This window comes from Scyliorhinus torazame, chromosome 1 (genome assembly GCF_047496885.1).
Source record: "Scyliorhinus torazame isolate Kashiwa2021f chromosome 1, sScyTor2.1, whole genome shotgun sequence".
Taxonomy (NCBI): domain Eukaryota; kingdom Metazoa; phylum Chordata; class Chondrichthyes; order Carcharhiniformes; family Scyliorhinidae; genus Scyliorhinus; species Scyliorhinus torazame.
Genome location: NC_092707.1, coordinates 329,842,858 through 329,867,274, shown reverse-complemented (window position 1 = coordinate 329,867,274; position 24,417 = coordinate 329,842,858). Strand labels below are relative to the sequence as shown.

Sequence of the window (24,417 nt, the reverse complement as noted above, 5' to 3'; positions counted from 1 at the left end):
ATAGGTGAAGAGGTAGATTGAAAACCTGAACATGAATGTTCCTCTTCCACTCCCCCAGCAGAGTCACCTGGCAAACCTGGAAACACAGGAATCACTTCCAGATTGCTGAGGTGCTCCTCCCCGGCCTTCCCTGTAATGAAGATGTCAACCAAGTAGACTACAGCCTGAGGAATGCCTTGCAACAGGTTGTGCATTGTCCTTCGAAAGATCGCCAGACTGGAGGATAGGCCAAAGACTGAACGATTGTACTTGAACAAACCTTCATGCGGTTGATGGTCACTTACTGCTTCAAACCTTCCTCTCCTTGATATGCCTGGTTCATGTCCAGTTGTGAAAATGTTTTGCCTCCCGCAAGAGTTGCAAACAAATTTTCCACCCTGGATAATGGATAAGCATCTAACTTGGAAACCTGGTTAATGGTGAGCTTGTAGTCACCACATTTGCACACTGTACCATAATTTTTAAGGATAGGAACGATTGAAGCTGCCCAACGAGAAAGCTGAATAGGCTCAATGATGCCAAGCCTTTGCAGCTCTTCCAACTCTTTCTCCACTTTCCTTCTCATTACATAGGGCTCTGTCCTGGGCATGAAAAGGCGAGGAATAGCCTGAAGATCTGCATACAACTTCACAGTGGTACCACGCAATATACCCAGTTCATCCTTGAACCATCAGGACCTGGGTTTTATCCTCTTCCAGTTTTGTTAGTTGATCAATTACAGTCTTCCATTTCATACCACTGTGTTGTTATTGTTTACAAGTTCATCCTCTCTTGTTAAGTATCTGTTTTGATACCTTCTTTAGAAAAAACTGAGACAAAGCAGTTATTCCGTTCTCCTGCAATCTATGTCATTACCTATGAATGTATCTCATTTGTTCTTTAGCTGCCCTCTCCCTTCTTTAATTTCGAGCTCCAACAGAGATTCAACAAGATTTTCCACTAGTTTTAGAAGCATCCACTAGGACATACGCCAGATAAAATTAATTATTATTGTAAGTTTCTGGTGATTTTACCTGTTTCATGGGCCTTTGAGAAGCCTCTTAAAATTAAACTGTTTCTCTCAGGAGTGAGGATGGTAATTGACACATTTTAAAAGTTTTTTATTTTTTTCTTGATTTACTAAGAAACTAACTGCTATGTAATCAATGAATGCATCTGTAAACAAACACAATTTTGAACACAATTTTCACCCAGTTCATCAATTGCACCCAAAGGAGAAATTCTTGGCCACGGAGCATAAAGATGAAATAATCAAAACAAATGTGCATGGGGCCCTAATCAGGTTTCCGATAGAGTACTTATTGTGCACAGTTCTGTTTTCAGTGTGATGAAAAAGACATAAACAAATTGGAGAGAGTGCAAAGACAGATTGACAAAGATGCCAGCAGAACTGAAAGATTACACTTCTTGGGAGAGATTGAAGAGATTGGGTTGTTTGATTTAGGTACGAGAAGAAATAGTCATAGTTGATTAGAAGTGCTTAAAATTATGGCGGGAATTTCATGCCTCATTTCATGATTTTACAGTCCCACCAAAAAAAATGGACTTACGAACGGGCTTCTCGCGTTTTACAGACCCGGCCCCACGATTCATTCTGATAGGGAGAATGCAGACAAACAATTTAAAATTAAAGCTATAAATCTAAAGGGGGTGCAGGAGCAGAGGAACCTTGATTTATATATACGTAAATCATTGAAGATGCAAGACAGGTTGGGAGAGAACAATTAATAAAGCATACTGCATCCTGGGCTTTATCAATAGGGAACAGAGTACAAAAGCAAGGAGGTTATGGTAAACTTGTATAAAACAGTGATACGGCCACTGTTTGTATCCAGTTCTCAGCACCACCTTCTGGGAAGGATGTGAAGGCACTTGAGAGGGTGCAGAAATGATTCACCAGAATGGTCCCAGTGACAAACGCTTCAGTTACGTGGAAATATTGAAAAAGTTAGGACTGATTGCTTTGGAGAAAGGAGATTTAAAATCAGAAGGGGTCTCGACAGGATAGATAGGGAGAAGTTGTTCCCATTAGTGGAAGGATCAAGAACCAGAGGGCACAGATTTATGGCAACTGGCAAAAAAATGCAATGGCCACATGGGGAAGGGCCTTTTCACCCAGCCGGTGGTTAGGATCTGAATTACAATGTCTGACAGTGTGAGGGACCATCCAGCTGAAATGAGGCGACTCAGTGAGAAGCGGACTGGGAGTTCATTGGGAAAATGAAAACTGACAGCGTCAACCTTTTATCAGTCAATGGAGGCTTTCAAAAGGGAATTAGAACATGATCGGAAAAGGAAAAAAAAATCAGGGACTATAGGGGTGTGGCACTAGGTGAATTGTTCCTTCAGACGGTCAGCACAGACATGATGGGCCAGATGGCCTCATTCTACATTCGGTGAAATGCTGAATGGCTGTGATGAGGCAGGTGGAATAGAAGGAGCTTTCTGTGGAGTACAAACGCCAGTGCACACTGCCCTGTTTCTGGCTTGCATATTCGAGATCAGGGTTTTTCAAACTGCAGGTCATGAGCTGCGGGTGGGTCACAGGTGGGTGTCGGGAGCATTGGGGAGCAATTGGTTGCAGAGTTCCAGATTACAGGAGAAGTGGCCAATGGCCATGACCTGCTTTTACATTGAATGATGCAGTCTTCTGATGCGAAGTGGCAGCAGAGAGCAGGCCATGTACCCGACACGTACGCTGATGTCACACGCCCAGGGTCCATGTTTTTCACGTGACATCACAGAGCAGAGATTCCTCCATTTTCTAGCTGCGAGCCAGCAAGGCAACAGGACTGTGAAGTACTGAAGGTGGATCATTTTGTTATAAGGAAGAGACTGTCAGAGACACAAACAGGCCAGGATCTCACAACTGAACCTGCTGGAGAGAGCTGCACAGGAGTGTCCACGGCAGGACATAGCAGTGCTAACTAGTGTCAGCTCTGTACAGATCTCCAGTGTCTCTGGTGAACAGCCAACAAAGAAAAAGCTGATATTGGGAACAACGCTGTATAAAGATGATTTCTTGAGGTACGGCTTTGATAATTGTGCCAATGTAAATCAAGATGCACAGCCCATGTGGATAATATGCAGGGAAATACTGGCAACTGAGAGATGAAAACCCTCAGAACCTCAAAGGCATTTGAATATTAAGCATGGCAAGTTCAAGGATAAACCTCTTAATTTTCTTCAAAGGATGCAGTGAGAACTTAAATCATCAGCTGAAGTCCTTAGCAGAAATAGGGAGGCAATGGCGTAGTGGTGGTATTGTTGCTGGACTAGTAATCCAGAGACCCAAGGTCATGCTCTGGGGACCTGGGTTCAAATCCCACCATGGCAGATGGTGAAATTTGAATTCAATAAAGATCTGGAATTAAAAATCTAATGCTGACCATGAAAACATTGTCCATTGTAGTTAAAAAAAAACATCTGATTCACTAATGTGCTTTAGGGAAGGAAATCTGTCATCTTTACCTAGTCTGGCCTACATGTGACTCCAGAACCATAGCAATAAATGCTGGCCCATCCAGTGACACCACATCCCATGAACTAATACAAAAAATGTAACATTGAATGGCGATGTGAGGACCAAGCAGGTTCACCTGTCGCATTAAAGGTAAGTGAAAATAGTGGGTCTGAAGATCAGCTGGCGTGGGTCGCAAAGATCGGCCGGTTGGTAAAAATGGATCCCGGGAAAAAAAGTTTGAAAAACATTGTTCTATACAATTTGGATTGGTGCAAGCACTTTTTGGTCTTCTCAAGTTGATATTCGGTCGAGTAAGCCGAGTAAGGCTTCCAATGTCAAACATTGAGATAAAAGGTTGACGCTGTCAGTTTTCATTTTCCCAATGAACTTCCAGTCCGCTTCTCACTGAGTCGCTTCATTTCAGCTGGATGGCCTTGTGGCCCTGGCCCCTGCCGTGGGTTTAATATCTTACCGCTATACAGCAAGTGTCAGATAGTAAATGAGTATATATAGACATATATTTCTATGTGGTAAGTTGATTTTTTAAATGTAAACTTCATCACTGTAACATAGCTTTCCATTGACACAACAAATGACAACACATACAAAATCATGTTACGGACGATTCATCAAATATAAATAAACCCACCAGGGGCGTTTCTGACTAGTTTGAGCTGAAGTCAGCTACAGTGAAAGTGATGCTACTGTCATGTTGAAAGGGGCGCTATTGGGGCAAGTTTAATCTGCATTGCTGGCGGTATTGGCTCTCTTGAGTGTTGATTTTTACACTTTCCGAGGGAGTAGTTGTGTAAAATTCTCTGAGAATCTGAAAGAACAATCAGTCAGTGCTCGATCGTTGTCTCCCCTTGACCGAGGCGCCGAGGTTAGCTGGAATTTTAATCAGAAATACAGCGATGGTGTATTTGAGCAGCGGTCAGCGCCTGTTCTAGGCAGGCTTAATATTGGCAGGGCGGCGAGTTAGGGCAATAAATAACCTTAGGAGCTCTGTGCCTTTGTTAATTTCCAGGACAGCCAGTTTAAAATGGTCAAGACCGGCTCATGGATCATTGGGCTGGCCACAGTGGAGTTTCCAGACTGGATCTCTTGAGATTCCTTCTTACCCAAGTTACAAGCCACGGCACGTGACTTACTGATAATGTGGCAAGCGCATTCCAAGAAGAAAATACTTTTCTGACAAAGTGAAACTCTCAGAACTGCTTTTCGTTTGACAATTGCATCAGAAACAGACTACCCTGAGATCAAAGGCTGGCGGCAGCCAGCAATGTTAAACATCTGCCTCAATCCTTTCCTCCAGCAGCTCACAATGGGAGATCCGGGCTTTTGACAGCGAGTTCGTTTCCTTTGGCAGTCATTTACTGTTGTGTGTCTGTATGTTTGTGTACATACATGTGATTTGTGTATGTCATGTCTGACCTAAATTCTTCAAAGTTAATCGTATATAGTCCAACGGACGACAGCTGCACCGACCGAGAGTCGCAGGTCAGTGGACATGTTTCAATCTCTCTTCATGGTCATTTGGACATTTGCGCCCACCTCTGCGCACCGTTGCAGCCAGTTTGCAAATCTCCCCTTTCAACTTTCAGGATCATGGAGGCGACAATAAGAAACATCGGAGAAGAGAAAAAAACAGAATTGCCGCGCAGAGAAGTCGGAAGAAACAGACACAGAAGGCAGACAAACTGCACGAGGTAAAAAGTCCAGAGAGGGATTTGAATTTTAACTCCTTTCCAACATTATTTCGGCCAATAATGATTTGCAACCAAAATAAAATGTAATGTCGAATACGGCATGCTCAGACATAGTATAACATATATTGTGCTACCAAGGAATTCATTTCTCTTTTTTGCTCCTCCTGTGAGGTAAATAGCCTAGAATTAAAATGAAATTCACTATTCTGCGGGATTTCTGGCCGTTCGTTCATTACTCCAGAATGTCCCATCCGAATTGAAATGCTGAAGCCCTGCTCCAAATTAAATGTCTGTAGCAGTTCACATTAACTTATATTCCAGTGACAAAACTGGGAATCGCTGAAACATTTCCTTCTGCCATGTGGGAATTTTCTTATGTCCCTCGGCTGAGGTGGCGTGAGGTCAGGTGGAATGTCTGTTCTTGAATCTCAGTATGTGTCTTTTGAATTGGATTCAATTTCAATTTGAATGATTTTTCGAGCAAACAAGGGGGTGAATTGGGGGCTTGCCCTGTGCACGCTGCCTATTGACTGTAACTCTGAGAAAGGAACCAAAACACTTTGAAAAGTCTTACATTTGATTTGCAGCATAGGCTGTATATTTGCAAATGAAGTAATGGGGAATTAAATGCAAATCGAGCTATGAGGCTGAGTAACAAAGCCTGGGATTGCTACATCTGTGTGATTTAGTTGACATTAACCTACCCAACTCGAGAGAGATGTGGCCCTTTTAAGGTAAAATGTTATAACTCTCGCATTCCTACACAGCATAGTTACTAGGAGCACAAGTCAGTTAAAATGCCATGAATTCTTTACACCTTCTGTGACCCTTGTGTTCAGGTCTTGACTTTTCTGATTCCTTTATCCGGCTGAAAGTATCTATCCTAAATTATAAACCCTGCTAAAGTTAAGCACGCTGCTTGACAATATATTGTTAACAAGTTAATTGGTGTTGTGATGACATGTGGTGTACAACCATTTCGAATTGGCCTGTCTCCTTTTGAGATATTGAAAAATACAATTTCTTAGAATTGTGTGCTCACCAAAGTGATTGATACTTTCAGTGGCGAGGGGATCTTTTATCCTTTTTGCATATTATACCCATATTAATCATTTCTAGATAAGGTTAGATGCAATGTGTAGTTCCACATTATCTGCCCTTTGTGACATCCTTTATTACTCCTGCTGACCATCCGTGAGCATGAATCACAGGAAGTTTTTAAAATTCATTTACGGGATGCGGGTGTCACTGGTTAGGCCAGCATTTATTGTCCATCACTCGTTGCCCTTCAGAAGATGGTGGTGAGTTGCTTTCTTGAACCGCTGTAATCCCTGAGGTGTAAGTACACCCACAGTGCTATTAGGGAGGGAGTTTCATCATTTTGCCCCAGTGACAGTGAAGGAATGGCGATATATTTCCAAGTCAGGGCGGTGAGTGATTTAGAGAGGAACCTCCAGGTGGTGGGGTTCCCAGGTATCTGCTGCTCTTGTCTTTCTAGGTGGTAGTTGTCATGGGTTAGGAAGGTGCTGTCTAAGGTCAGTTACTACAGTGCACCTCGTAGATGGTACACACGGCTGCCGCTGTTCGTCAGTAGAGGGTTTGAATGTCTGTGGAAGGGGGAGCAATCAAGCGGGCTGCTTTGTCCTGGATGGTGTTGAGTTTCTTGAGTGTTGTTGGAGCTGCACTCATCCAGGCAAGTGGAGAGTATTCCATTACACTCCCGACTTGTGCCTTGTAGATGGTGGACAAGCTTTGGGGGGGTCAGGAGGTGAGTTACTCGCCGTAGGATTCCTAGCCTTTGACCTGCCCTAGTAGCCACAGTACTAATACAACTAGTCCAGTTCTGTTTCTGCTCAGTCCCCCAGGGTGTTGATTGTGGGGGATTCAGCAATGGTAATGCCATTTAATGTCAAGGGGCGGTGGTTAGATCATCTCTTGTAGGAGATGGTCATTGCCTGACACTTGTATGGCGTGAATGTAACTTGCAACTTGTCAGCCCAAGCGTGGATATTGTCCAGGTCTTGCTGCATTAGGACATGGACTGCTCCATGATCTGAGGATTCACGAATGGTGCTGAACATTTAACAGTCATCTGTGAACATCTCCATATCTGACCTTATGATGGAAGGGAGGTCATTGATGAAGCAGCTGAAGATATTTGGGCCTAGGACACTACTCTGAGGAACTCTTGCAGTGATGTCCCGGAGCTGAGATGACTTCCAATCACCACAACCATCTTCCTTTGTGCCCGGTGTGACTCCAACCAGCGGAGAGTTTTCCCCAGATTCCCATTGATTCCAGTTTAGCTAGGGCTTCTTGATGCCATACTCGGTCAAATGCTGCCTTGATGTCAAGGGCAGTCACGCTTACCTCACCTCTGGCATTCAGCTCTTTTTTCCATATTTGAACCAAGGCTGTAATTGAGGTCAGGAGCTGAGTGACCCTGGCGAAACCCAAACTGAGCATCCGTCAGCAGGTTATTGCTGAGTAAGTGCCACTTGATAGCATTGCTAATGACTCCTTCCATCAGTTTATTGATTACGGAGATAATTGATTGGGTTGGATTTGTCCTGTTTCTTGTGTACAGGACACACCTGGACAATTCTCCATATTGTCGGATAGATGCCAGTGTTGTAGCTGTACTCGAACAGCTTGGCTAGGGGTGCGGCAAGTTCTGGAGCACAGTACTATTGCCGGAATATTGTCAGGGTCCATAGCCTTTGCAGTATCCAGTGCCTTCAGCCATTTCTTCATATCCCGTGGAATGAATCGTATTGGCTGAAGACTGACATCTGTGATGCTGGGGACCTCCAGAGAAGACCGAGATAGATATTTTAAAAATATATATTTTAAGGGACATGGCGTCGTGGGCTCATCCAGCATTTATTGCCCATCCCTATTGCCCTTCAAGGGGCAGTTAAGAGTCAACCACATTGCTGTGTGTCTGGAGTCACATGTAGGCCAGACAAGGTAAGGACTTTATTTCCCTAAAGGACATTAGTGAACAAGATGGATTTTTATGACAATCAACAGTAGCGTCATGGTCATCATTAGACTATTTTTTAAATTCCAAATTTTTATTGAATTCAAATTTCACCATCTGCAGTGGCATGATTTGAACCTGGGTCCCAAAGCAATACCGTGGGTCTCTGGTTTACCAGTCCAGTGACAACACCATTATGCCACTGCATCCACTTGGCATTTCTGGCTGAAGATTGTTGCGAAAGATTCAACTTTGTCTTCTGCACGTATGTGCTGGTTTCCTCCATCATTGAGGATGAGGATATTTGTGGAGCTTCCTCCTCCAGTGAGTTGTTTAATTGTCCACCATCATTCATGGCTGGATGTGGCAGGACTGCAGAGCATAAATCTGGGGCGGGATTCTCCGACCACCCGCTGGGTCGGAGAATCGCCGGGGGGTGGGGGGGGGGCGGTGAGAATCCCGCCCCCGCCGGCTGCTGAATTCTCCGGCACAGGGGATTTGGCGGGGCTGGCTGGTTCACGCCACTGCTTCGCGCCGGAGTTGCTTCCCCGCCGATTCCCGCAGAATCCTGCCCCAGATGTGTTCATTGTGGAATCGCTTAGCTGTATTACTTGCTGCTTATGCTGTTTGGCACACATGTAGTCCTGTGTTGTAGATGTCCAGGTCGACACCTCATTTTTCGGTATGCCTGATGTTGCTCCTGGCATGCTCTCCTGCACTCTTCATTGAACCTCCTGTGTTGATCTGCTGACATGGTGGCAGTGGTAGAGTGGGGGATAAGCCAGGCCATGAGCAAATTGTAGTTGAATACAATACTGCTGCTGTTGATGGCCCACAGCGCCTCCTGGATGTCCAGTCTTGAGTTGCTAGATCTGTTTGAAGTCTATCCCATTTAGCACGGTGGTAGTGCCACACAACACGATGGAGAATATCTCCAATGTGAAGACGGGACTTTGTCTCCACAAGAACTGTGCGGTGTCACTTATACCGATACTGTCATGTCAGATGCATCTGCAGCAGGCAGGTTGGTGAGGATGGCGTCAAGTATGTTTTTCCCTCGTTGGTTCCCTCACCACCTGCTTCAGTCACAGTCTAGCAGCTATGTCCTTTTGGACTCGGCCAGCTTGGTCTGTGGTGGTACTACCGAGCCACTCTTGGTGATGGTCACTGAACTCCCCCACCCAGAGCATATTCTGCGCTCTTGCCACCCTCAATGCTTCCTCCAAGTGGTGATTAATATGGAGGAGTACTGATTCATCAGCTGATGGTGGCCAGTATGTGGTAATCAGCAGGATGTTTCCTTGCCCATGTTTAACCTGAAGCCATGAGACTTCATGGGGTTCAGAGTCGATGTTGAGGACTCCCAGGCCAACTCCTTCCCGACTGTATCCCACTGTGCTACCACCTCTGCTGGGTCTGACCTGCCGGTGAGACAGAACATACCCAGAAATGGTGATAGTGGTGTCTGGGACATTTTCTGTATGAGCCTGTGAGTATGATTATAATAGCCTGTTGCTTGACCAGTCTGTGAGATAGCTCTCCCAAATTTGGCACAAGCCCCCATATGTTAGTAAGGAGGACTTTGCAGGCCAACAGGGTTGGGTTTGCGTTGTCGTTTCCTGTGCCTGGTTCGATGCCGGGTGGTCCGTCTGGTTACATTCTTTTTTTGTGTTTTAGTAGCAATTGAATACAACTGAGTGGCTTGCTGTGTCATTTCAGAGGGCATTTAAGAGTCAAAGGTTAAGATCTGGAGTCACATGTGGACCAGGCCAGGTCAGTTAGGTAAGGATGGCAGATTTCCTTTCCAAAGGACAGTAGTGAACCAGATGGATTTTTGCGACAATTGTTTCATGGTCATCAAATTCCAGATATTTTTATTGAGTCTAAATTTCACCACCTACAGTTGTGGGATTTGATCCCGGCTCCCCAGATCATTATCTTGGGTCTCTGGAATATTAGTCCAGAAACAATACCACTACACCGCTGCCTTGTTAACAAACAAGGGATTGGGAAAGCAAATGGTATGTTTACCCTTTGTGGAAGCGGCACAGTAGCACAGTGGTTAGCGCTGTTACCTCACAGCACCAGGGACCAGGGTTCAATTACAGCCTCAGGTGACTGTCTGTGTGGAGTTTTCACTTTCTCCCCATGTATGCGTGGGTTTCCTCCCACAGTTCAGGTGGATTGGCCATGCTAAATTTGCCCCTTAGTGTCCAAAAGGTTAGGTGGGGTTACTAGGTTACAGGGAATGGGAGGGGTTATGGACCTAGGTAGGGTACTCTTTCCAAGGTTCGGGCAACCTGCCTTCCAATCAATTCCCCATGACCAGTTGCTATTCCCCACCTGCTATTCTGGTTCCCACAAGTCAAGAACTAAATCCCCCCCCCCCCCCCATTAAACAATTGAAGCTTCCTCCTTCCACCTGCTCAACAACTGGAGTCTCCCCCACAATAGTTCTCGTACCATCACCCCAAATTTTGGGGTCATACCAAGTCTGAGGCATTAAAATGGGGTCACACTGAGAAAAGGGTTAGGAAGCAGTGCCTTGGATGGAATGCAACAAAGGTTTATCACTGACTGCATAATAAAGGCCATTCGGCTGGATTCTCCATTTGGGAGACTATGGACGGGTTTCTCTGTCCCGCCGCACCAGATTTCTGGTGCAACATACCGTCTGGATTCTCCGTTTCGGCGGCTGTTCAATGGGGTTTCGCATCGTGGGGCACCCCACGCTATCAGGAAATCCCCGGGCTGCCGGCAAAACGGAGAATCCTGAGGGCGGAGAATTCAGCCCCATGTTCTCCCGCCGGAGCTGCATTGCACCAGTTTTATGATCCCTGGATTGTAGCCTCCCCTGCCCCCCCAGAAAAGGGATCCATGTCTAGAAGCTAGAGAGCTGTCCAGACAGGGAAAGTGGGAAGAATTATAGCTGGATATTCTTACCTAGTAGCTCCACATGTCCATTCCTGAAAGGAGAGCAGCTGTGTCTTCATCTGGTTCCCACAGATCCACTAGCTGCAAGTCATTCATAGCTTTCGAGTAATGGTCTGTGACTGACAGCTTGTACAAACCATCTGCAACTTTGATCCATTGATAACCCTTCACGCTTCAATGCCTAAGTGGTGAAATCCCAATGTTCGTGAACACTGATCTCATCAAAGAGATGTACACCTGGTGCAGCTGCTATGGGAAGAATTAAACCACGTGGCAATGCTAACTGGCAGTCAATGAATCAAATGAATTAACCAGGAATGCTGAATGTCAATCAGAGTAGGACATTCTCACATAGCAGTCCCATCAAATTTACAACACAGATTCGATCAACTATGCTTCACCTGAGCTTCCTCCCACCCCTCTCCACATTAGCCTATCAACTTGTAATTCTTCCTCGTGCACATGTCCAGCTTTCCCTTAAAAGCATCTTTCCTATTCAACTCAGCAGCTCATGTGGCGGCGAGTTCCACATTCTCACCACCCTTTGAGTATAAAAGTTTCTCCTGAATTCCTGATTGGATTTATATTGACGCTCTTATATCCTCACATTCTCCCCGTGTCTGCGTGGGTTTCCTCCGGGTGCTCTGGTTTCCTCCCACAGTCCAAAGACATGCAGGTTAGGTGGATTGGCCATGCTAAATTGCCAATAGTGTCCAAAAAAGGTTAGGAGGGGTTATTGGGTTACGGGGATAGGGTGGAAGTGAGGGCTTAAGTGGGTCAGTGCAGACTCGATGGGCCGAATGGTCTCTTTCTGCACTGTATGTTCTATGTAATTGAAAACATCTACCCTATCAAAACCTTTCATAATTTTAAAGACTGCTATCAGGTTACCCCTCAGCCATCTCTTTTCTGGACAAAAGAGCACCCCCGCCCCACCCACCCTCCGTAACACCCTTTATCTCTCTTTCCTGATTTTCTGAACTCTCATGCCTTGTCAATTTAAGGGAGATTGGATTTACTTCTTTGCAAGTTGGAGGTGCCAGTTAGACCACACTTCTAAGGCAGTCCTGGTGTTCAAAGATACTCCTGTTGCTAAATTCCCATCCATCAGTAAAAATCTGCTTACTGTTTTGCTACTTACTCCTACCTCATTGTCACTTACTGACTGAATTAAACTGCATTTTATTTGATCCGATGGAAATTTCTCTCCACAGGTGCTGCTTGACCTGCTGAGTATCTCCAGCAAGTTTTGTTTTTATTTCTGCTGTTCATTTTAATTCAATTTAATATTTGATTATTTAAGAAATTAGACCTCATTTCAGTTTATTAATTATTTTTGTCTTGAGGATTCATGATGCTTTGAATTTTGACACCTTAAAAGATGTAACATGACCTAAGGAAAGTCAGGGTGGAATACCCTCAGAGAGCTTTATCGATTTTGTAGGCATGAACATGGGAATTCTGAAGCTCCATAAAGAAATATCATTTTTCCTAATTCATTTATGGATGGTTTCTACTTTAATGCCAGGACTATTACAGGTAAAACCGATGTTAAGGGCGAGGATTGACATGTGGAATTGTGATATTGTAGCCATCAAGGAGACATGGTTGAGGCAGGATTGCCAGCTCCACATCCCGGGATATAGAATCTTCAGGCAAATCTCCTCAGAGGAGGGGTAAAACAGGAGGAGGCATTGCATTATTAGTTAAGGTGCCGGTTATTGCTGTAAGGAGAGATGATATCTTGGAGGGGACATCAAATTAAACTTTGTGGGTAGAGCTTAGGAACAAAAAAAGGACAGCCAGGTGTTTATTATAGACCCCCAGATAGTCAGCTGGAAAGAGGAGCAAATATGCGCGCAATTCATAAAAGGTGTGTAACAATAATAAAAGGGTAATTATATTACGTGCTTTCAACTTTCCCAACATTAATTGGGATAGTCATTGTGTTAAGGGCTTAGATGAAGTGGAGTTCTTAAAATGTATACAGGAGAACATTTTAGCTAAATATGTAGAGGGTTCGACAGGGGATGGTGCAGTGCTGCTTTACCCAATTCTGGGGAATGAAGCCGGACAGGTGGTTGATGTGATGTGAGGGAGCAGTTTGGTGATAGTGACCACAACATGGTGCAATTTAAGTTTGTTATGGACAAAGAAATGGACAAGTTGCAAAAGAAGGTTTGGGATTGGGGGAGAGCAAATTTTAGTAAAATAAGGCAGGATCTGGCCAAGGTAAACTGGAAAGAGTTACTTGTGAGAAAATCTACAGAAGAGCATCGGGGGACGGCTTTCAAAAAGGAAATGGGAATGGTACAGGCCCAACATGTTCCCTCTAGGGTAATAGGAAGGTGTAACAAGCCGAGAGAACCATGGATGACCAGAGACATTCAGGATACGATAAAAAGGAAAAGAGAGGATTTTTAGCAAGTACAAGGGGAGAAAATCAACAGAGGCATTAGTGGAGTACAGAAAGTGCAGGATGGAGTTTAAAAAAGCCATTAGGAGAGCAAAGGGGGGATATGAGAAAGCTCTGGCAGGTAAAAGTAGGAAAAATCCCAAGATATTCTATAAGTATATCAATGAGAAGAGGATAATCAGGGAAAGCGTAGGGCCCATTAGAGACCAACAGGGAAATATGTGGGTGGAGCCAGAAAATATTGGTAGTGTGTTGAACGAATATTTCACACCTGTCTTTACCCAAGAGAATGAGAAGGTAGATATGGAACTTGGGGAGAGAGACTGTGAGGTTCTTGAGTAAATTGTCATAAGGAGTGACAAGGTATTGGAGGTGTTGGCAGGCTTAAATGTTGATAAATTCCCAGGTCCGGAAGAATTATGTCCCAGGATACTATGGGAAGCAAGGGAGGAGATTGCAGGGGCTCCGACCCAAATTTTTAATTCCTCTCTGGCCTCAAGGTCTGGAGAACAACTAATGTGGTCCCACTATTTAAGAAAGGTTGTAGAGATAAGTCAGGGAACTACAGACCAGTGAGTTTCACATCAGGGGTAGGGAAACTATGAGAGAAAATTCTGAAGGAGAGAATCTATCTCCATTTGGAGAGGCAAGGTTTGATTAGGAATAGTCAGCATGGCTTTGTCAGAGGGAGGTCATGCCTAATAAATTTGTTTGAATTTTTTGAGTATGTGACCAGGTGTGTAGATGAGAGTAGTGTAGTTGATGTAGTTTACATGGATTTCAGAGAAGCCTTTGACAAGGTCCCTCATGGGAGACTTAAAAAGAAGATAAATGCACATGGGCTACAAGGTAACTTGATAAGGTGGATTCAAAATTGGCTCAGCTGTAGGAGAAAGAGAGTGATGACAGATGGCTGTTTTAATGACTGGAAGCCAGTGTCCAGTGACATACCACAGGGATCTGTACTGGGTCCCTTATTGTTTGTTATTTATATAAATGACATAGATGACTAGGTGGGGGTAGGATCAGTAAGTATGTAGATGACACATTGATTGGCTGGGTGGTTAACAGTGAGGTTGTGTCTTGAGTTGCAAGAAGATATAGACGAGATGGTCAAACGTGCAGAAAAGTGGCTGATGGAATTTAAGTCTGAAAAGTGTGAAGTGATAAACTTTGGAAGGAGTTATTGACAGGGAAGTATTCAATGAATCGCATGACACTGGGAAGTTCCGAGGAACAAAGGGACCGTAGTGTGTTTGTCCATAGATCTCTGAAGGCAGAAGGGCAGGTTAATAGGATGGTGAAAAAGGCACATGGGACACTTGCCTTTATCAATTGAGGCATAGATTACAAAAGCAACTCCATGATGGAGTTGTATAGAAACTTTGGTGAGGCCACAGCTGGAATACTGTGTACAATTCTGGTCGCCACACTATAGGAAGAATGTGATTCCACTGGAGCGGGTGCAGAGGCGATTCACCAGGGTGTTGCCTGGGATGGAACATTTAAGTTATGGAGAGAGGTTGGATAGACTTTGGTTGTTTTCACTGGAGCAGAGAAGATTGCGGGGTGACCTGATCGAGGTGTATAAGATTATGAAGGGTGTGGACAGGGTGAATAGGGAGCTGCTCTTCCCCATAGTTGAAGAGTCAGTTACGAGGGGACACAATTTCAAGATCAGGGGCAGGAGGTTTAGGGGGGATTTGAGGAAAAACATTTTTACCCAGAGGGTGGTGACGGTCTGGAATGCACTGCCTGGGAAGGAGGGGGAGGCAGATTGCCTCACATCTTTTAAAATGTACCTGGATGAGCATTTGGCACACCATAATATTCAAGGCTATGGGCTGGCATATGGGATTAGGTAGGCAGATCGGGTGTTCTTCATGCATCGGTGCAGACTCGATGGGCTGAAGAGCCTCTTCTATGCTATATTATTCTATGATTCTGGTTCTGTGATTTTATGATTCTGTGAAGTGGACTGCTTTGTTCTGAATGATCTCAAGCATCATTGGCACTGCATTCATCCAGCAGTCATGTCAAATAATCCAACACACTGCCCATGTTCCTTGTAGATGGTGGACAAGCTTTGGGAAACGAGAAGGTGGGTTATTCGCACAGAAGACCCAGCCTCTGATCTGCTCTGGTAGCAACAGTACTTCTGTGGCTAATCCAGCTAAGTTTCTGGTCAATGGTAGGAGCTGATAGCCCTCAAACTAGACCCCTTACAAGATTCCTCCTCCATCCTAACCCACTCTACCTCTGCTTCCTACCACCGCCGCACTTTGTCCACATTCGCCGCCCAATAATAATGAAGCAAGTTCGGCAACGCCAACCCCCTGCTGCCTCTGCCTCTGTAACAGGATCCTCCCCACCCTTGTCACCTTCCCAGCCCATATAAAGTCCGAGATGATCGTGTCCACTTTCCGAAAAAAGGCCTTTGGTATAAAGATCGGGAGAGCCTGAAAGATAAACAAGAACCTCGGCAGAATATTCATTTTCACCATTTGGACCCTCCCCGACAACATTAAGTGCAATGTATCCCACCTCATAAGATCCTCCCTTCTTATGTATCTCTATACCATAGATGGGATTCATTCTATCATTCATTATGTAGATTAACAAGAACTAAAGACTAAAGATCTTTGAGATCCATGAACTTCAGCTCCATTGCGCTCAGTTTTCTAGCAGCACCATTGCTATTTTCTCTCTCCGTAGTACACGTGCATGCCTCTGGGGCTTGCCATGCCAGGCACCATTTTTGCGGGAGCAATAGCCCGTATGAAGAAAATGTCTGCCAGAGATATGTTGAGTAAGCAGATTGTGACATCAGTTTTTGATGCCAACACTGCTATTTCGAAACTCAATCCTCCAGGTAAGCCTGATTTAATCTTGCACAGTTGAACTCACATTCAGAAGCAGGAAGCTCGCCCCCACCAACATTCAGCATGAATGTGTCTTTTATAGTGTTTATAGTGCTTGAAAGGATTATCAACTACTTTCAGGTTAGTTGCTGATTGATTTCTATTGTCTATTTCTCAGTTTGTAGAGGTGCTGTATGATTTAAGAGTTACTAAAGTCTACAGGAAATGGTGCAGCATATGTTAAGGAACTTTGTCCTAACATGAAGGATTCTGCACAAACCACATTCTCCCAGACTTTGGTACAATAGTTTGCATCCCTCTTGGACTTTAGCATGACAGGGAGAATGAGCAGAAGCAACACACAGAAAGACTGCAGGGAGAGGGAAGAGGAGAAGAGTTAGCAGGTCTCGTAGCAAGAGGCCATATTCACCCAGAGTGTTTACGGAGTAATGTTTCTACTAGTGATGAGCAACATGCTAGCCATCTGCTCTTCAATAAGGATGCCATCACCTCAGCAGCCACAAGTGCAACCTCAGAGCAGGGAGAGGATGGAATTGCCAGCGGCTGCAAAAGGGTGTTTACCTGGGCTCTGTATTCCAAGAGGGATGAATACATTTCACTTTATTGCCAGAAAGAAATAGATAGTGGCGCAGTGGTTAGCACTGCTGCCTCACAGCACCAAGGTCCCAGGTTCGATCCCAGCTCTGGGTCACTGTCCGTGTGGAGTTTGCACATTCTCCCAGTGTTTATGTGGGTTTCGCCCCACAACCCAAAGATGTGCAGGGTAGGTGGATTGGCCACGCTAAATTGCCCCTTAAGTGGAAAAAATCAATTGGGTACTCTGAATGTTTTTTAAAACAATTCTTTTGCTCCTGCTGCCAATGGTTCTGTTATCAGTGTCTTCATGGAATCATAGAATTTACATTGCAGGAGGGAGCCATTTAGCCCATCGAGTCTGCACCGGCCCTTGGAAAGAGCACCCTACTTAAGCCCAGGCCTCCAGCCTATCCCCGTGACTCCACCTAACCTTTTGGACACTAAGGGGCAATTTGGCATGGCCAGTCCACCTAACCTGCACATCTTTGGACTGTGGAAGGAAACCAGAGCACCCGGAGGAAACCCACGCAGCCATGAGGAGAAAGTACAAACTCCACACAGACAGTCACCCGAGACCAGAATTCAACCCAGGTCCCTGGCACTGTGAGGCAGCAGTGCTAACCACTGTACCACTGTGCCACTCCAGTTCAGACAGCATGGAGTAAAATATTTCTCTGACATTAACAGGGGCGCTGAATGAAATTAGTGAACAGATCAAACTTTATTTGTACCAAAGGTAAGTCAGAAGCACAAAATGTTGTTGTTAGTAAAAAAAAATGATGAAAACTTAAGACTGTAAAATAGATGATGTACAAAGTAGACTAGTACAGGTCCAATGCTCTTCTGCTTTTGAGATCCTTGTTGGTATATAATTGATAGGTTTTGACATGTACAGGAAATTTTCTGCTCTCAGCAGGAAATCACACCCTTTGTCAGTGCTGCCTGTGTTTTTCCAAAATGCTCTGCTAATGAGTGAGGTTCTACACCATCGGAGAAGATGAGGTAATCTAATTACGAAAGTTCTTTATTACTGGCTTCCCTCAATTTGAAAGTGAAGCTTTTCAGGGAAATTATGTTAATCTTGCAACAGAAACACAGATTAACAATTTACAGTCCTCCAATTGGTGGTGTAGAAAGCAACTATTCAACAGTGCTAAATACTGCAGTTACTGGAAATCTGCAATAAGAACAGAGAATGTTTGCAAATACTTAGCATGTCTGACAGCGCACCCGCGGAAAGTGAAACAGAGTTCATGGGCAGAATCTAATGCCCACCCCGCGGTAAGTTAGGATGAGGGGGGCACATTTAATGGGGCAGGAGAATAGCAGGTGGGGGTCCTGCCACCTTCCTGCCTCTATCCGCTAAGTCTGATCAAGACGGCTCGTGGACTGCCTTCCTGCTCCTCGACCAATCGAGGCCCTTAAGTGGGCAATTAATGGCCACTTAAGGGCCTCATCCCGCTGCCAGTGGTAGTCAGCGGAGAGGCAGGACCTTGGCCATGCAAGAAGCCAAAGGGGAATCACTCCTTCTAAGGCACCCAGTGCCTATTCAAAGGATCAAGGATCAGGAAGGTGGGGCTGGGAGGAGGGGGTTTGGCCACTGATAGACACCCCCTTGCTACCGATTCCCCCTTCCTACCCAGGTGAGACGCCACCACCTGCATTAAAAACCGGCCAATATTTCAGGCCAGAGAAGCTTCTGATGAAAGGTCACAGACATAAAATGTTTCTGTTTCTTTCTCCAGTCATATTGAATATTTTCAACCATTTGACAATTATGATATTTTAACCAGTAATCCCTGGTGGATTATGATAGCATTAATAATAGGCTGTACGGGGTACATTTATTCTGTTTCCAAACTCTCTATGCTCTGGTTAAAAAAAACTTGAATGTATATCAAAGGACTAAAGCAGTGAGAATATAGAACAGTGAGTTTAACACTTGCACTGGGTCCATCTCACAGAATCCTCTGAAGTTGACCTCAACCGCTGTTCATGGTGAACATACAAACATACGAAATGGGAACAGCAGTAAGCCATTTGGTCTTTCAAGTCTGCTCTACTACTCAGTAATATCATGACTGATATTCTACATCAGCTATACTATCTCCATATCTCCATATCCATATGCTGCTCGGACGGCACGGTGGCCCAGTGGTTAGCACTCCTGCCTCATAGCGGCAGGAACCCGGGTTTAATTCCAGCCTCGGGTGACTGCGGAGTTTGCCTGTTCCCCCATGTCTCTGTGGGTTTACTCAGGGTGCTCCTCCCACAGTCCAAAGATTTGCAGGTGAGGTGGGAAAGGGCGGGGGAATGGGCCTGGGAGGGGGGGGTTGCTCTTACAGATGGTTGGTACAGACTTGATGGGCCAAATGGCCTCCCTCCGCACTGCGAGAATTCTATGAATCCCTTGATTCGCTTAGCATCCAAAAACCTATTGATCTCTGTTTTGAATAAACTCTGCAGCAAAGAAAAGCAGCTCCCTGTGGTAGAAATTTCCAAACATTCACAACCCTTTGAGTGAAGACATTTCACCTCATCTCAGTCCAAAATGGCCGATCCCTTATTCTGAGAAAATTGGACAGAGTTCTCCGTTGGCTGATGCCGAAATTGGGAAACGTGACAGGGCGGAGAACGGGTTCCAACTCCAAAATCACAGCGGGCGCCGATTTGACACCAAACCGCAATTCTTTGTCACCGCAACAGCGGCATCAATTGGTCTGGAATGCACGTACAGTAAACACCCTCTGCATATCATTAGCGGGCCACACCCGGTATTCTCCGGGGCCTCCGTGGTTCTCCGCCTCCGATGGGCCGAGTTCCTGACGGCGTGGTGCACTTGCGCTTTTAAAAATTGTGAAACCGACATCGTGGCTACTGAAGGAGGGAGAGGGGGCACGGAAAGTGTCCAACATCGCCATAGTTTGCTGTTGTGAAGTTGTGGAGCAGGAAGGGGGGGCTTCTGCGAGGACAGGGGGGAGTAGTGGGGGTGGGGGGGGGGCAGGAGGTGGGCTGTGGGGTTGGGGTGGGCAAGCATGGAACACCATTGCTGCAGCCGGAAAGGCAGGCATGCAGTTGCACACACCGCTAACAGCCCACTGTGAACTTAGGGCCACGGGTCGTATGAGTGACCCCCCAGGGCTCGCCCCTAGGTGTCACCTGACCCCAGCCGACCCATCAGCTGTATGGGCGTGCTCCAGCACAACCAGTGCTATCTTGTTTGCTGGGATGAGTGTGTGTGGGGATTGTAATATGTATGAGCGACTTCAGCTTGTCACCCTCCTGTGTCAATCATGGACCTGGCGTACTCTGCACCATTTTTCATTGGAAACTCTTGTGTTCCACCTGGCACCAGTGCTAGCCCCTCCACTGTCACTGAATCGGTCCAGGTTCGGCGCCAGTATTGTTGTCATGAAAGTCCACGAATTCTGCGCCGGCATCAACATTTAGGGCTGGATTCTCCGAATTTGAGTCTTACGATGAAAAAGTCCCGCCGCGACTTCTGGTGGCGGTTATGAAGGAGTAAATTGCACATTTGGTGGCTCCCGCTCTGGTCGGACTTTTGGACCTTTCCCCCGTTTTTCTACCGGACTTGAGTTGTAAAACGGATGTTAGTGGCAATTGTTTACTGAATTCCCACTTCGGTGCATGGAGAGAAGGACTAGAAGTGTTCATAAGGGCAGAAACAAAAAGATAGAAGAGACTCGGGCTGCAGCATGGCGGAGGTTCGGACCTCTGGCTTGTCAACCCAGGCGTCTATGGAGCAGCTGTGCAAGTCATTCAGGAAGGCTTTGCTACGCAGAAACGGGACTGCTTGGACCCGATAAAAGAGTCGATTGAGCGGTTGGAGCATAGATTGGACGCCCAGGATCGGGCGATCCAGAAGGTGGAGAAGGCGCTGGCTGAGCAGGAGGAACATCAAACTGCAGTGGAGCTGGAGGTGGGGATGCTGAGGGACCAGCAGAAGAAGCTCCTGGAGAAGGTGGAGGACCTAGAAAATAGGCCCCGCCAGCAGAACCTAAGAATTGTCGGGCTCCCGGAGGGGTCCGAAGGAACGGACGCTGGGGCATACATCGCAGGCATGTTTGTGAAGCTGCTGAGGGATGGGTCATTCTCCCGGCCCTTGGAGGTGGATAGGGCTCACAGAGCACTCGCGAGGAAGCCGCGAATGGGAGACCCCTGAGGGCTATGGCGGTGAGATTCCACAGGTTCTCGATAAGGAGCGCATTCTACAGTGGGCCAAGCAGACACGGAACTGTAAATGGGACAATAGCATCCTGCGGGTTTACCAGGACCTGAGTGTAGAGGTGGCCAGAAGGAGAGCAGGCTTCAACCAGATCAGGTCGATCCTTTTTAAGAAAAAGGTGAAGTTTGGACTGTTATTCCCAGCCCGTCTCTGGGTCACGCATGAGGATCAGCGCTTCGACTTCGAGTCGCCTGAGGATGCATTGGACTTTGCGAAAAAGAAAGGGCTGGTGATGGATTGAGAACTTTTGAACTTGGCTGCAACATTCATGTTTTTGTTTTTTCTTTTTGTTTCTCTGTTTTTTGTAAAAACGTTTCTCATTTTGCGTTTCATAAAATATGTTTGTGATGCCATTTGCATTGATTTGGAACCAGCGGTAGAGCTGAGTAAGTTAAGGTTTTCATTTGCACTGTTGGGGGATGCAGGTGTGCTTGTTTTGATCTTGGTGTTTTTCTGTTGGGCAATTGTGTGGGGATTGTTTGATATTGGAATTTGTTTGTATGAGCGGGGGGGGGGGGGGGGACAATAGGTGGAAGACTATCTGGCGCCGGGGTTGGGGGCCACCAAGCTAGCTGGACGAGCTAGCTCTCGGAAGCGCAGTGGGGGGTGTGCATATGTTTGGTTTAGTAAAGGGGTTGGGTTACAGGGTGTTGTTACTAGGGGGGGAGGGGAGGTGAATGTTCTGCTGATGAGGGAGGGACTTGGGCTGAGGGACAGAGAGGAGGTTGGGGGCGGGGGCTGCCTGGGGATGGACCGGTGGAGGCGCGTAGCACGGGCTGGAGGCGGGCATAAAAAAGGGGATGGCTGATTGGTGGAGGGGGGGGGGGCAATGTGCCCCCAACTAGGCTGATCGCCTGGAATGTTCGAGGGTTAAATGGGCCGGTTCAAACGGGAACGTGTGTTCGCGCATCTTAGGGGATTGAAGGTGGACGTGGTAATGTTGCAGGAGACGCACCTTAGAATAACGGATCAGGTTAGACTGAGGAAAGGCTGGGTCAGTCAGGTTTTTCACGCGGGACTAGATTCAAAGACTAGAGGGGTCGCGATCCTGATCAATAAGTGGATGGTGTTGAGGCGGGTAGAATAGTCTCGGACGTGGGAGGTCAGTACATTATGGTCAGTGGGAAGATAGAGGGGGTGCAGGTGGTATTAGTAAATGTGTATGCACCAAATTGGGACGATGTGGAGTTTATAAAGAGGATGCTGGGGAAGATACCGGACCTGAACTCGCACAGGTTGGTCATGGGAGGGGACTTCAACACAGTTATGGACCCTGGCTTGGACCGGTCAAGCTCGAAAACGGGCAGGGTGCCAGCAATGGCAAAGGAACTAAGAGGGTTCATGGCGATGATGGGGGGGGTGGATCCATGGAGATTTGGGCAGCCAAGGGTGAAGGAGATCCCCTTCTACTCACACGTGTATAAAGTGTATTCCCGGATTGATTTCTTTATTTTGAGCAGGGCCTTGCTGGCTGGGGTGGTGGACATGGGGTACTCGCCGATCACAATCTCAGACCATGCTCCACACTGGGTTGACCTGCAGGTTAGTAAAGACAGTAACCAGCGCCTGCACTGGAGGTTGGATGTGGGATTTTTTGGCGGATGAAGGGTGTGCGAGCGGCTGAGGAAATGTATTCAGAGCTACCTGCAGGTCAATGACACGGGGAAATTTCAGCAGCGGTGGTGTGGGAAGCACTGAAGGCGGTGGTCATGGGAGAGCTGATCTCGATCTGGGCCCATAGGGAGAAGGTGGACAGGGCAGAGACGGACCGACTGGTAAAGGAGATACTACAGATTGAAAGGAGGTATGCGGAGATCCCAGAGGCAGGGCTTTTAAGGGAACGACGGAGGTTACAGGCGGAGATTAGCTTGCTGACCACAGGGAGGGCGGTGGGGCAGCTGAGAAAGGCGAGGTGGGCGATCTATGAACATGGAGAGAAGGCCAGCAGAATGCTTGCACTGCAGCTTAGGAAGAGGGAGGCAGCTAGGGAGATAGGGAAAGTAAAGGACGGAGATGGGAACCTGGCTGGTGATTTAGGGATTAGGGATTTCTGCAGCTGGCTGTACAGGTCGGAACCCCCTACGGGGCCGGAGGGGATGAAGCACCTCTTGGAGGGGGCTGAATTTCCCAAAGGTGGACGGGGAGCGGGTAGAAGGGCTGGGGGCCCCAATCGGGCTGGAAGAGATAGTGGAGGGCTTGAAGGCCATGCAGGCGGGTAAGGCCCCGGATCCGGATGGGTACCCAGTGAAGTTTTATAAAACGTTCTCGGGGGACATTGGGGCCGGTGTTGTTGAGGATGTTCAATGAGGCAAGAGAAAGAGGGGTGTTGCCCCCGACGATGTCACAGAAAACGATTTCGCTGATTCTTATGCGGGACAAGAACCCGGAGCTGTGTGGGTCCTACAGGCCGATCTCCCTATTGAATGTAGATGCAAAGTTGCTGGCCAAAATCTTGTCCTCCAGGATCGAGGATTGTATTCCGGACGTTATTGCGGAGGGCCAGACGGGGTTTGTTAAGGACAGGCAGTTGATGGCCAATGTAAGAACGCTGTTAAATGTGATCATGATGCCCCCGGAAGGTAGGGAGGAGGAGGTAGTGATCGCAATGGATGCAGAAAAGGCTTTTGATCGGTAGAATGGGACTATCTGTGGGAGATACTGGGACGATTCGGATTTGGGCAGGGCTTTATTGACTGGGACAGGTTACTGTATCAAGCTCCTGTGGCAAGTGTACGGACGAATAGGACAACATCGGACTATTTTAGACTGCACTGGAGGACGAGACAGGGATGCCCCCTCTCCCCACTGCAGGTAAAAGGATCCTGTCCATTAATGATGCCAGCGGCACCACTGGAAAAGTCGGGAAAGTCTTCAGTGCTAAATTCCGAACCTGGAGATATCTAAATGAGTTTGATCCTGAGAGCCAATACTTCACCGTCAATTCCTCAAGCTGTGCTGGCAAATCGCCCCTCCAATTGCTTCCTATTCTCTCTAACCCCTTCCCTCCCCATACCCCAAACATGGCGTCCAACCTCGCCAGCTCATATACAGGTGATTGGAACAAATAGGGGCCGACTTTGGCAAAGACCCAAGCTTAAAATGCTGTCTGAACTGTTTCCATATCTTTAAAGTGGATAGCAAGGACTTCTTTACTTTTTATATTGGAATCCTTTTGTAACTTACCATTTTCTTTCCTAAGTGATTACGG

At 46.5% G+C, this 24,417-nt stretch overlaps 1 protein-coding gene across 1 annotated transcript in view; it reads left to right on the top strand.

The window, feature by feature from the left end:
- The first annotated feature begins 4,266 nt into the window (after nucleotides 1-4,266).
- The window catches only part of batf3 (basic leucine zipper transcription factor, ATF-like 3), a 34,597-nt gene continuing 14,446 nt past the window's right edge, over nucleotides 4,267-24,417 (top strand). Inside the window, exons 1-2 of the mRNA XM_072508782.1 lie at nucleotides 4,267-4,963; nucleotides 5,068-5,172. Of these exons, the coding sequence (XP_072364883.1) occupies nucleotides 4,889-4,963; nucleotides 5,068-5,172 (180 nt within the window). The 5' untranslated portion in view covers nucleotides 4,267-4,888. The remainder of the gene's footprint in view (nucleotides 4,964-5,067; nucleotides 5,173-24,417) is intronic.